This window comes from Spinacia oleracea, chromosome 3 (genome assembly GCF_020520425.1).
Source record: "Spinacia oleracea cultivar Varoflay chromosome 3, BTI_SOV_V1, whole genome shotgun sequence".
Classification (NCBI taxonomy): Eukaryota; Viridiplantae; Streptophyta; class Magnoliopsida; order Caryophyllales; family Amaranthaceae; genus Spinacia; species Spinacia oleracea.
The window spans coordinates 10,568,403-10,582,068 of NC_079489.1; the positions used below are offsets into that span (position 1 = coordinate 10,568,403).

General features: G+C 31.9%; 1 protein-coding gene across 1 annotated transcript; it reads right to left on the reverse strand.

Annotated features, from left to right (window-relative positions):
- Window positions 1-359: 359 nt before the first annotated feature.
- Window positions 360-4,731, reverse strand: LOC110787378 (50S ribosomal protein L21, mitochondrial-like). Its single transcript, XM_021991995.2, has 6 exons — window positions 4,450-4,731; window positions 2,932-3,450; window positions 2,753-2,833; window positions 1,564-1,665; window positions 1,015-1,089; window positions 360-934 (listed from the first exon to the last, which is right to left on the reverse strand). The coding sequence occupies exons 2-6, from the start codon at window positions 3,400-3,402 to the stop codon at window positions 815-817; spliced, it is 849 nt and encodes a 282-aa protein (XP_021847687.2). The 5' UTR covers window positions 3,403-3,450; window positions 4,450-4,731; the 3' UTR covers window positions 360-814.
- Window positions 4,732-13,666: the final 8,935 nt, after the last annotated feature.

A 13,666-nucleotide genomic window follows, 5' to 3' on the forward strand; every position in this document is an offset into this window, starting at 1 on the left:
AGCCATTAGAGAGAAGGCCAATGCATTAGTTAAGGGGAAATTAGCTCACATGATGTATGCCACTTAACTCTCAAGATCCGTTAGGCCAAAAAAAAAAGGGCATAAAAGGAGCTAAATGAAGCAATTGAAATGTCTCAAATGTCTTCTATTAGTAAATGAAGCAATTGATATGAAGTATAACAAACTGTATGTAGTTAGGCGTAATGTAATATAAAGTATATGTGAATATTCTAAAATGTGTTTTGCTTGTATAATTTTTTTTAGTATACGCCTTTAGCTAGTATATAAGGTAACAAGAAGCTTAAGAAACTATAGACTTAACCACAATCTTGAAATAGGAGATAGAAGAAGAAAGACCATTTTCAGGAGAGGAAAAAAAAACTGATTATTGAAATACTATTGAAATACGACCAAATACAACACAAATAAAAAGATATGCAAACAGTGGTAAAAATACCCCTTCTGCGATTTCTTACATAAATCTATGAACAACTGGCCACAGGTAAAGTTGGCAAAACAGATGTTCCATAATGTTAACCAGAACTTTATCAAGGAGACAACTACGATATTGAACTCATTCCAGTAGACCTCCAACTCCTTTCATCAAGGGAGAAGAATTGCACGTGTCTGCTCGATGGTTTATGAATTGAACAAATTTTACACCTACAAGATTAACCATCAAAACCTAACATATGGTTAGAATCAAAACTTCCTATAACATAAATTCAACAAACATGACATGAAATCCCAGTGTCAGTTTGCAAGAGTTGAGCCTCTATCATCAGCAATTCAGCATATCAGATCAGCAATTCAACTATGCATCCACTGCTACTTTTTCTACTTTCTTAGCAGATATTTTAAGCGTCTTCCCAACTGGTGGTGCTTCTGGTTTCTCAATTCCTTCTACGTCAGTTATTCTCAACCTAGTGAGCTCCTGTAAGTCCATTTATACATTAGCAACCAACTATAAGTGTGAGTTTACAGAGCCAGGCATGAATCTCAATTTGCCATTACCTGTCTGTGACCTTTGGTTCTCCGGTAGTTCTTTCTTCGCTTCTTTTTAAAGATGATCACCTTGGCATCTAAAGCCTGAAAATGACAAGGTGGGAGAATTAAAACTACTATCCCTGCAATGCATCCAACTTCAGTTTTCATGCCAGAAAAATCTACCAAAAATTAAGTGCCTTAGACAGTTCTAACTCCAAAACATCCAAGTAATCACCAGACTAAAGCTTTGATAAAGTTGACTGCTTATTTCTTTTTAATGAGTGGCCTCTTAAACAGACTTTTTGCCCTCCATCCAGAAATCATGCGTTCACTTGTTTCTAGAGGTATTCAAAGCTCGCTATCAACTATCATATTACAAATACATGAGATCATATGAAGACAGCTTACAAGCTAAGTAACTTATCGTGTCATTAACTCATAACTGATAACCATGTGAAGCTGAAATCATCTTTTGTCAAGACTAACGGAATACAGATGCTCAAATATTGAAGGTCAGTATATGCCCAGAAATCATTAAGAAACATGAATAAATAAAAATTTCAGAAGGTTTCTTACATGCTCCTCCACTACAGCATGAACTGCTACCTCTGGCAATATAGGTCTCCCGATCATTGTTTGAGTTGGTGAACCCGCCATCAAGACCTTACTTAAGATCAACTGCAGAACACCAAAATGATGAATAAACCAGTCTGAATTATTGGTATATATGGGCAAAGTAACTGCGAGGAACAACTTGATGAAATGGAGATAACTTAAATAAATTATTAAAATTTGGGTCACAAAACACTAAAACATCGATGCATGCATGTAAAGAAAGAGAGAAACCAAATGACACTTGTAAAATTCTACATCTCAATGTAAGAGGGCCCTTGCTGAAAAGTGTACACTTGCTAGTTTCCACTGATTTAGGAAGTAAGGTTACGGTTATTAGTGTTTGCAAGAAATGCATCAAACGAGGATTTTAGAAACAAAATAGGACAATGAAGTCAGGAAGATCCTCATTGCTTATAGTGATCAAGGCATTCTGCACAGAGGTATTTTTGTTCACCACCGTATATAGGCATTCTGAATAGAGGTACTTTTGTTCTTTCATGTGCAACAAAGGACTATCGTAACTGATCAAGACTGTCATCAAAATAGACCTTAAATATCTTCTACAGCCAATACATGCAGTATAGATGTATCATCACCCTAACTATGCCTCCATACAAGTAATCAAGCGGGCACTCTCGAGAGAAAATTGGTTATGATCAACTCTATATTAATTCAATCATCTTAGTCAATCTAGTTTTTCTCTTCTGTTAAGAACCCGGATACATAAACCGTTTTTCCCACTTTCCTTTTGCTCATTCTCAGCTCTTAGATACTGAAAATAACAATAAAAAAAAGGAACAGTTTTTATGTACTACACATTAACTGCTTCACCATGGACGATATGTGCTCTATTAATAGCAAAATGTTGACGCATAACAAAAAAATGTACAGAAAGGGGTTCTCACACCAAAGTACAAGTAGCACTAAACAAGTCTAATTACCAGTGATAAAGAACAGCATCTGTAGCACTAAACAAGTCTAATTACCAGTGATAAAGAACAGCATACGGACAAAAATGTAAAACTACCATAATTCAAAACAGTACCATCTTCCCAGCAATTTCGTGTAGGCAACAAAATCAGTCATTGCTATTACAAATTATATTGATCATTAATCACTGAACTTAGCCTTAATCAGAAAAATGAAATACCTTATCATTGACCTCACAGTACTTGAGCTTCTCCACATAGATGCAATCCCCATTACTCACTTTAAACTGATGCGATCCTACCTAAACCGCAAAACAAATCAAAAACCTCAATTAAACCCCTAAACCCAAAAAACACCGAATTCGAAACAAAAACTACAAAATTAGAAAAGAAATCAAACCTGAACAACTGCAAAAGCGAGTTCATAGGGTTTAAAAACCCGATCAGTAGGCAAAAGCGGCCCAATAACCTTATACCCAATATGAGCAGCTTCTTCAAGTTTATCCTCTACAAAATACGATCTATCAGCTAGATTAGACGGCTCATTTGAAACTTCTCTCTCCTCTTCTCCGCTTGTATAATCTTCCTCATTATCATCATCATCATCATCATCATCATCATCATCATCATCATCATCCTCATCCTCATCGTTTTCGGTGATTTTGGGGGATTTATGGTTTTGAGTACGGGAAGAGAAGTAGCGAGGTAGGAATGAATGAGGGTTGGATTGAGGAGAGAGAGTGTGGGGGAGGCATTGCAGAGAACGGAGGGGAGAAGTTAGAGATTTGAGGGAGTGGAGCGAGTTGGACTTGGAGAAGAGGGGGTTGAACGAAAGGCGGGTGAGAGTGGTGAAACACCGCCTGGACGCCATTGTTGTTGGTGTGAAGTAAGCAGTGGCGTATACAGGAACTTTAGGGTGCTGTGTCACCATCGATAAAGCACCGCATAATTAATATAAAAAACAAACAACATATATGTATAAAAGTACGTCAAAAAAATCGTCCCAAAAGTACATATTACAATCAAATACCTACAAAATCATTACAATTGCTCTTCCTTTTCATTCTAAAAATAAAGTCACAATTACAACAAGATTCATATTAGTGATTCACAATGCCCACTGATTGAGTGATTGTAACATATAATTAACTTGCTTAGTCAGAGTGATTGTACCATCTAATTAATTGCTTAGTCAAAACAAATCAAATACACATACACTAAGATAAACAAAATCAAAAGAACAATCAAACAATGCTTACTTAGTTACTCCTCACATTATTAATTGCCTTTACAAACGCAATTGAGCAACTAAACAAATATGATATTGAATGATCAAACCGACTGATGCATTCACTCATAATTAAAACAACAATCCACCAATAACAAGTCAACAACAACAAATAACAACTCGTGAACCATCCACTTTAACTCATGAACTAATCCCCATTCCCACAGATAACAACAAGATATTGAAAAATCAAAACAAACTCATGAATACTTGATAATCTATTCTTTAACTTTCTGTAATTTATGCCGATTCGTCCCGAGTCCGGCCACCAATTTTGTAGCACAAAAGCAGAGTAGCAAATAATACTTGAGAACTGTAATAGTTGACAAATCACTATGTTTGACAGTTTGGCTTCTCAGCTATAAATCAATCTCCTAAAACGAAATTCCAGAAAAAAAAAAGCCGATGCTTCGATTGAAAACCTTTTTATATGATACAAATTTCAGTGTAAGAAAAATTGATCCCACATACAATCCTATCTTGGCCTATTCTGCCGAAGAATGTAAGCACTCATGAACATCTAAAAACCCAGGGTTAACAAACAACAAGAAGAAGAAATTGAATTATTAAAACATACTCGTACAACTCACTACCTACAAAGCACGGAAACGCCAAAAAATCACGACTTACCGTTTCCGAAACGTCCTGGAACGGGGAAACCCCGGAAACGCGTTTCGGAACGCGCCGAAACCGTTTCAGAAAAATGGAGACGTGTTTGAAACTGAATTCATCCCGGAAACGAATGGGAAACGAGATTTCAATCTAATATTCACGTTTCCCAAGCAAACTTGCTGATTGTATCAAAGTTTTTCCGCCAGAAAACTGAAATTAGGTTGAAGAAGATAGGTTGAAGAAGATCTCAGTTACTCTGTATTTCACACTTGCATAGCCTTCGAAACCGTGCTACAAATTTGGGCCCGGCCCAAGTAGACAAATGGAAATTAAATAATTAAGGGTGTATTTGGTTTAGCATATTTTGGAATCAGGTATGGGTTGGAAATCATCCAACCCCATACTTGATGGTTGGTTAACTATTTTTATAAAATTAGATTTTAGCCCGTGCGATGCACAGATTCTATTAAATTGTTATGTTTAAATAAAAATCCTATGTATATACTACTTTTATATATTAGATTAGATTAGTTTTTGATTTTGCATTGAATTTCATTTTAGATTTTTTTTTTATTATGAAAGTGTTTGTTTTTTGATGAAAATGTATATGCGTAATATTAATAAATAATTAATAAAAAATATTTACGTGAAAGTTAATCATTTCTTTACGTGGCACTCGACTTTTTTAATTCAAAATTAATTTTGAAATCTTATTTTTCATTGGCGGAAAACCATTAGATTTTTCTATGTGGCGCTCTACTATTGTATTAAGGTTTGATTTTAAGTTGAATTTTATTTATTTTATTTTAGATTATTGTTTGTTTTTAAAATGAATTTTATTTATTTTATTTTAGATTATTGTTTGATTTTGGATGATTTTATTTAGATTTATTTTTTAATTATTAGAGTGTTTGATTTTAGAGGGAGTTGTATATATTAGTAATTAATTAATTAAAATATCTACGTGGCACCTAATTAATTATCTACGTGGAAATCGATTATTTTTTAATTATTATAGTGTTTGATTTTCTATGGAGTTGTATATATTAGTAATTAATTAATAAAAATATCTACGTGGCACCTAATTAATTATCTACGTGTCACCTAATTAATTATCTATGTGTCACTTGATTTTTTAAATTCAAAAAGAAATTAGAAATATTATTTTTCATTAATTGGCCGAAACCATTAGTAATCCTAGGTGTCGCTCTAATATTTCAGCAAATATTCCTCCATTGGCCGAAGCCATTAGATTTTTCTACGTGGCGCTCTAATATTGGATTAATGTTTGATTTTAAATTGAAATTTATTTATTTTATTTTAGATTATTGTTTGATTTTGGATGAATTTTATTTTAGATTTATTTTTAAATTATTAGAGTGTTTGATTTTAGATGGAGTTGTATATATTAGTAATTAATTTATTAATTAAAATATCTATGTAGCACTTAATTAATTATCTACGTGGCAATCGATTATTTATTAATTATTAGAGTGTTTGATTTTCGATGGAGTTGTGTATATTAATAATTAATTAATTAAAATATCTACGTGGAACTTGATTTTTTTTAATTCAAAAAGAAATTAGAAATCTTATTTTTCATTGGCCGAAACCATTAGTAATCCTAGGTGGCCGCTCTAATCTTTCATCAAATATGCCTCCTTTATATATGTATATTAGATTTAAAATTTGGGGATCCACCTCCAAAACCCCTATGTATCGAGTTCTCGTACTCAAGGGGGAGGTGGGTATATGGAATTATATTAACTGAAAATAAAATCGACACTGCAAACTCGATCAAACAAACACCATGACAGTCTAACTAATGTTAGTATGTTACTCCACCACCGTCGCCACACAAGCTACCTAAAAAATCAATATCATAAAAATTATACTACAAAGTTACTACCATGTCGATTCGCCATCAAATTGTCAATGCTACCTAACGCCACCATCAACACCCCCGTAAGAACCCAAAATGACGTAATTAGAATACTGAAAAATAATTTAACTAAACATATCTTTGAATAAAATACCTAGGTAGTATATTGTTAATCGTCGAAATTTTGGACATTGAAGTCTAGATTTGTAGCTTCAATTGTAAAAAAAACAACCACAAAAAATCAAATTTCGTCTAGTGACAGAAGAATGTGATGGTTAGAGTTGAAGCAAAGCGAACTATTGTGGTGGTGGAGATGGTGTCATATATCAAAATATAATGTCTGCCTTTTATATTTGATTGAATTTTTGTTTTTTTTCCTTACATCTTTAAGTAGAAGGAGGGGGGGAGGTGTAAAAAAAAAGATGAGAATAAGGAGTAGGAGAGTATATTATCGGTAGGATTAAATTCTAAATTTATTTTACCAAACAGGTGGAATAAGTTATGATTTTCTATGTATCGTTGATTATAAACCCATGGATTTAATACTCAAACTTATACCTTATACCTGTGGTCGAACCAAACGGGGTCTAACTGAATAGTTAACAAAATATGGATATGACTTTATGCATTAAAAATATCATAAATGCCATTAATTAGAACGTTGTACATAAAACTTTGACTTTTAATTTGTGATTACAATGACAATGGATTTTTATTTAGAAAATCAATATTAGAAAATCGAATTCAATGTTAGAAAATCAATAGTAATAGTGCAGTGTATAATTAAGTTTGGGAATTGAATTTGTATTATTTCAAGGGTTTTTCAACCCGTTGGAATTTGTATGGGGTTTGGATTATTTCAAGGGAATTTCAACCCGCTTGAAATGTTTTGGAGGTCAAATTTGTATTATTTCTGGGGGTTTTCACCCCGTTTGAATTATTTTTGGAAATCGAATTTGTATTATTTTTAGGGAATTTCAACCCGTTGGAAATGCGTTTGAATTTTGTATTTGGGAGCAATGGAAAGCAAGAATCTTTGTTATTTTGGAAAGCAAATTTTGAAACTTGAGCTTGATTTGGAGTTTGAATTCGGAATTTGGAAAGAGGAGTTTTATATAGAAGATGAGGCTTTAAATTTGGAATTTTGAAGGATTTGGAATTTTTGGACTTGAAAATTCAGCATTACGCCGCCATAGGTTTTAGGCATTTGAAATTGGACTTGGAACTTTGATTTTTGAAAAGGGATTTGAATAGGAATTTGAGACTTGAAAGTCCGGCATTATGCCGCCATGAACTTGGAAATTTGAAGTGTTGAACATAGAATTTTGAGGTTGAATTGAAAATCCGGCATTATTCCATCATGGATTTGAGACTTGAGGTGTTAGAAATATAATGTTTTCAAGGCTACAAAAAAAATATATATATATAAACAAGAAATCGATCAAGAAAAACAAGGAATTGGTGTGTCGATGCAATTTGGAACCACTAGATTTATAAACTATTTTCACGCCAAGACACTTTAAGGTGAGAGGGTGAGAGCCCATGAACATATGCCCAAAAGTAAGAAAAGAGTAGGGAAAAAAGGGCTTATGAGGAAATATTACTCTCTTTGTCCCTTAATATTCGCACCATTTTGACTTTTTGCATTATTTACTTTGAACCTATTTTATTTATAGTATATGAAAACAAATGTTAGTATATAATATATTATTGGCTTCATCTCAATATATATTTTCAAAATATTAATTTTTTATAAGTTTTTATTATATGTAGTTACAGATATTGGTGGTCAAAATCGTGCTTTGACAAGCGTGTCCAATCAAAACGACGTGAGTATTAACTATAAGGGACGGAGGGAGTAAGATTATTGTGCATTACCATTATCGATAAATAAATGTGGAGGAGGAGAAAGATATGAAGATGAAGTAACAACCCATCATTCAACCAACCATCAACTATAAAATAATGAAACAAGGTTCAAAGACATTATTAAAACGAATTAATCAAAATTACATGAAATGAAAGGGTGTGACCAGCATAATTAAGGAGTTGTTACAACTATTGAAGTCGATCAAGATACTTCCGTGTATATTATAAGAGATTTTAGAAAACACTGCACAAAGGAAAACTTAAGCTTAAAGTAGTGACCAACTATGAGACCACCCCACGGCCTTGCCCTACATGCATGCGATAGATACCCATGGAAAATCAAAACAAAACTTTAAACTAAAAACATTATTCTAAGATGTTGTTCTTTTGAGTTGAACTGAACTGGATATTATTGAATCGAAATAAAACAATAAACAATAAAAAATAAATAATAAATAATAATTAATAATTAATAATTAATCATTTATAATTAATAATTAATAATTAATAATTAATAAACAATAAATAATAAACGATAAATAGTTAATAGTTAATAATTATTTAATTAATAAGTAAGAATTAATATTAATTAATTAAATAATAATAAATAATACTCCCTACGTCTCTTTTTGTTCTTTACGTTTGGTATTTTTCACGCGTTTTAACGATTAATTAATTTGCATCGAGTTTCCTCAATTTTTTTATTTAAACAGATAAATTACGTTTATTTATAATGTTTTCACTTTAATCAAAATTCTGATTGGGAAATGAGAAAATTTTAATATCCAAATGGAAAAGTGTGAGAGATTAAATGACCAAATGAATTTAATTGGTTAATATAATAATTCGACATAAATTTTGATAGAATACTAAGTCACTTATGTGATAATACAAAAGAAATTAAATATAAAGAATATTTTGAAATACCCAAAAAGAAAAACGTAAAGAACAAAAAGAAACGGAGGGAGTAAATAATACGACGTAAAGTATAATTCGTATATGTTCCTCTCCCACGTTGACTTGACCCTATCGAGGTTATCACCTAGTGACACTCTACTAGGACATTCACGTGATGCCTTTGCTTTTAGTTTGGTTTAGTATGGGGGTATACCTAATTAACTACCTAACTACATTCTTGATTCTCCCCATTCATATAAAATAATTACTAACGACATTCTTTTTAGACCTCATCATTCTATTTCTTTATTTGTGTAAATTTAACATAACTTTAGCTCGATTATTATCATTAGATTTTGCATCATTATATGTACTTAAAATGAGTGCATGTAATAAAGAATTATATTAGTAATATTATACATTATGTTAAAAGTTAATTGTTGAATAAAATAAGTTATCCGCAAGTCGTAAGAAATTATATATTCGTCAATCACTTTCAGGTTTCATGGATACGTGAGTTATACACATAATTTAAATGTTAATTTTTAACATTTTGAATAAATACGCATCGAAAAATTGCAAGATTCATCAGTTTTTGTACGTGGTGCTCCATACTTAGGAGTATCAACTACCAAGTACGAATAATGCATATACTTCCATCATATTTTAGAATGGTTTGCTTTTGCTTAATTATGTGGTCTTTAAACTTTAATATGGGGGACGTTGCATCATTCGTACGGAGTACATGTACACAATTCCAATTGATTAAGCACAATTGGGAAGAAGTCTTTTTGTTAATCTAAGTTCCTTGCTTGCATCAAAAAAATTGGGAAGAAGTGGAGAAAAAGCTAGTGTTTTAATTTCCAAATAAGGGTAGGATCTCTAATAACTTTCATCCAAAGTAAAAGCACATTTTTTTTTTTAATTTTTAAATGCGCACGCTATAGAAACAATTAAGGAAAATTAGAAAACACAATAAAGTTGAAGACGATCATGGAACAGTTGCACACGTTGTCGGTCCTCCTAGCTAACTTGTGAATGTAGTACCAACTAAAAGTAATGGCCGAACTCTTGTAGATCTTGCATATTCGTCAATCACTTTCAGGTTTCATCGATACGTGTTTATTACACATAAATAAGAGTTAACCTTTTAAACTTTCATTACACATACGTCAAAGAATTGTAAGATTCAGTGTTTGTACGTGGTACATGGGAGTTCCGAGAACAAATAACGCATCCACTTTCATCGTATTTTATAAAGGGTTTCTTAATTTATTTAATTGTGATCATTAATTTGTGGGATGTTGCATCATTCACACTTAATTCCAATTGATTAAGCACAATGGGAATAAATGGAGAAAAAGCTAGTGTTCCAAACAAGGGTAGAATCTCTCTAATAACTTTCATTTAAAGTAAAAACATTTTATTGTGGTTTTTGCAGTACAATAATCAGTTAAATTAAAACGTACTCGTAGTATAATTAGCTATTATTGTTATTGCTTTCTTCCTTAAGAAGCTCTCCGTCCACTCCCAAACTGGTCCAAAAGTGAATCATGATTTATGAGGATCTTCAAGCCGCTTTAACCCTCAATTCCAATCTCATCGATTTTTAACACTTACATTTAGGAATGGCAATGGATCGGACTCGGGTTGGATGTAGTAAACTCCATATCCGATTCATTTAAAATTCAGATTCCTAAATTGCATCCATATCCAAATCCATTTACAATTCGGACTCTAAAATTGCATCCATATCCATATCCATATCCATATCCATATCCATATCTATATCTATATCCATTTAAAATTCGGACTCCAAAATTGCATCCATATCCAAATCCGAATCCATATCCATATCTAAATCTGAGTCATGCGTTTTACTTACATAGAACTTGTATTTTTTTAATTTTAAACTAATTTAGAAATCCTATTTCTCATTTACCAAAATCTAATGAGTTTCTAATAAATTAATAAAATAAAAATATATGCGCTTTAATCAAATATATTAGATTAAATTGGGAACTTTCTTTTTAAAAAAAAGCTATTTACGAAAAATAATACACTTTGAAATAATTTCAAGTCGGATTTGCACTCGGATTCGGGTCGGAGTCTCTGCAGACTCCATATCCGATCCATATCCATTCGGATTCGGATGTTTTTAATCGGATTCGGATTCAGACTTTTTTTTCTCGGATTCGGATCGGGTCGGACTCGGTTCGGATTCGGATGTGATTGCCATCCCTACTTACATCGTTAATTATGTGAGTATAGCCATATAGTAGGGTAATGATATATACATCGATCAATTAGTGAATATGTCCTTCATTAGCATGTTTAATTCCTTATATATAACCTCCCGTCAAAAAAAAAAATTATATATATATATATATATATATATATATATATATATCATTTTCAATTAAATTTCGAAACAACGTGAAAGTGACACAAGACAGACTATTAAACATATCTACGGATCATCTACCTGAACCATCTTGACCGTCTTAGTGATTATCTCAATTAGTACCATGAATCTATGATATATGTCAAAATTAAACCTACCTAGCTAGATCAATTGTCTTTGTCAGAGTGCTTAACAGAAGTCAACAAAGGTATTAGTACACCTATATTAATCATAAAGTAAATTAAATTTTTACCTATATATAGTAATGAGTTAGTGACACTTAGTTCTGAGCTGGAAACTTGCAAACCTATTATTATTATGACATTGAAATGTTTGATTGAATTGGGAAAAGTAAATAGAAATAGAAACCTACTCTTGATTATGACATGATTCTATTAATTCACAAGCCAATTACTATTATCATTATTAACCAATTACGCCGTGTGATCGATCTTGTCTTATTAATTAAGACTGAGTATTTGTGTATGCTATGTTTCACGTTTAAGTCCCATAAGTGTCCTCCTTTATAAGTTGTAGTATTGCCGTTGGAGTTCATTTAAAAATAAATAAATAAATAATTCGTATAATTATCATTATTAGTAGAGAACATACATAGCAAGTATTGTTATTATTGGATAGACAAGTTTACCTAAATAGTGTAATCGGAGTATCAATTATAAGGAGTAAATCACATGTACAAATATCTTTTGCTAAAGTCATTTCACCAAACATGTCGTACGGTACCACCTTTCTCGCAGCATGTTGGATGCTAATTTGTTTCACTTTGACGCCACGCATAACGGGTTAACTAGAAAATTAGTTACGGACTAGTACGACAATACGTATAAATACGCGGAATATTGATATATTTGTTGATAACAAAATATTGAATTTACTTCCTCCCAGTGAGAATATATTTATCCTTATTTGGACAAATATGTTTGATTATTCTCGAGGGAGAAATAAATTACTACATCCGTTTCAAAAAGATTTTTACAGTTACTATTTGCACGGACTCTAATGCAACATTTAACTACTAATATATCTAATTTCGTATGTGAAAAAATTATAAAATTTGATATTCTGAAAATACATTTCGAGACCAATCTAACAAGATATTACATGTAACGTTTTGATGTATATAATGGTGAGAATTTACGGTCAAAGTTTTTTATAATTTGGACACATTTTCCAAAGCGTAAAGAACTTTTTGAAACGGAGGTAGTATTTTGCTTATTCTCGAGGAAAAAGTAAATCCTTTATTGTTTTTTTTTTTGGTGCGAATGAGCCACAAGGGCGGGGATGAGAATCGATCCCAGGATCACCTGGAACCGGGATGGAAGCTCTAACCAACTGAGCTATCCATCACTCTCAGTAAATCCTTTATTGTTGATGAAATGCAATTGCTTTTAAATAGTACTCACTCGGTGTCCATTTAGTTGTTACACATACTTTGTCATAAGTTTTAATGAAATTGAAAAAAAAAAGTGAGAGAAAGAAAAAGTGAGTACACATATGTTGGTTTTGGACTAAACTTAATCTAGAGGTAAATACCTATAGGCTTGGTAAAAGTTTAATAAATATGGTACTTCATAGATGTCAAGAATTGGATAATCTTTTAAAGGCGTGCATTTAGCCAAATAAATTACTCCAGAACAAATTATTATTTTGAATATGAATAGGACTTTCGGCGCTTTTCTACTCTAAAAATGTCGGTCAGTTTAATTATGTGTAATTTTGTACAATAGTTACATTACCTCAAGAAACATGATGTGAGGTGAGATTGAAACAATTTGAACAAATCTTTACTATTGAAAACATGACTAATGACTTATACACCTTACGTACGTTGAACAAACAAAATTGGATTTTCTAGATAATAAAATAATACTTGACATGTTTGACATGGTTTCATATTAACTTTACATGTTTGACATATAGTTATCGATTTTACACACGACATACGTAAAAATATTTGACCATTTAAACCATATTTTTTGTACTTCATCTAAATTGCATTCAGTTCGGCAAAATAAAACTGATACGGAGTAATTTTTTCCAATTTGCCAAACTATCCCATACCTGATACCCCCTATAAACTCAACAAAAGTTGGAACGGTTGACTTTTTAGAAAATCACCAGATCTGTATATTTACCAAAGTGAGATATCTGGGGAAGATCTT

What these genes read in the sequence shown, in the direction of transcription:
- LOC110787378 (XM_021991995.2), bottom strand. Translation starts at nt 3,402, where the DNA reads ATGGCGTCCAGGCGGTGTTTCACCACTCTCACCCGCCTTTCGTTCAAC. An exon ending in ACTGTGAGGTCAATGATAAG is followed by an intron (nt 1,666 to 2,752) that starts GTATTTCATTTT and finishes GGTGTTCTGCAG; the next exon opens with TTGATCTTAAGTAAGGTCTT. An exon ending in GAACCAAAGGTCACAGACAG is followed by an intron (nt 935 to 1,014) that starts GTAATGGCAAAT and finishes ATGGACTTACAG; the next exon opens with GAGCTCACTAGGTTGAGAAT.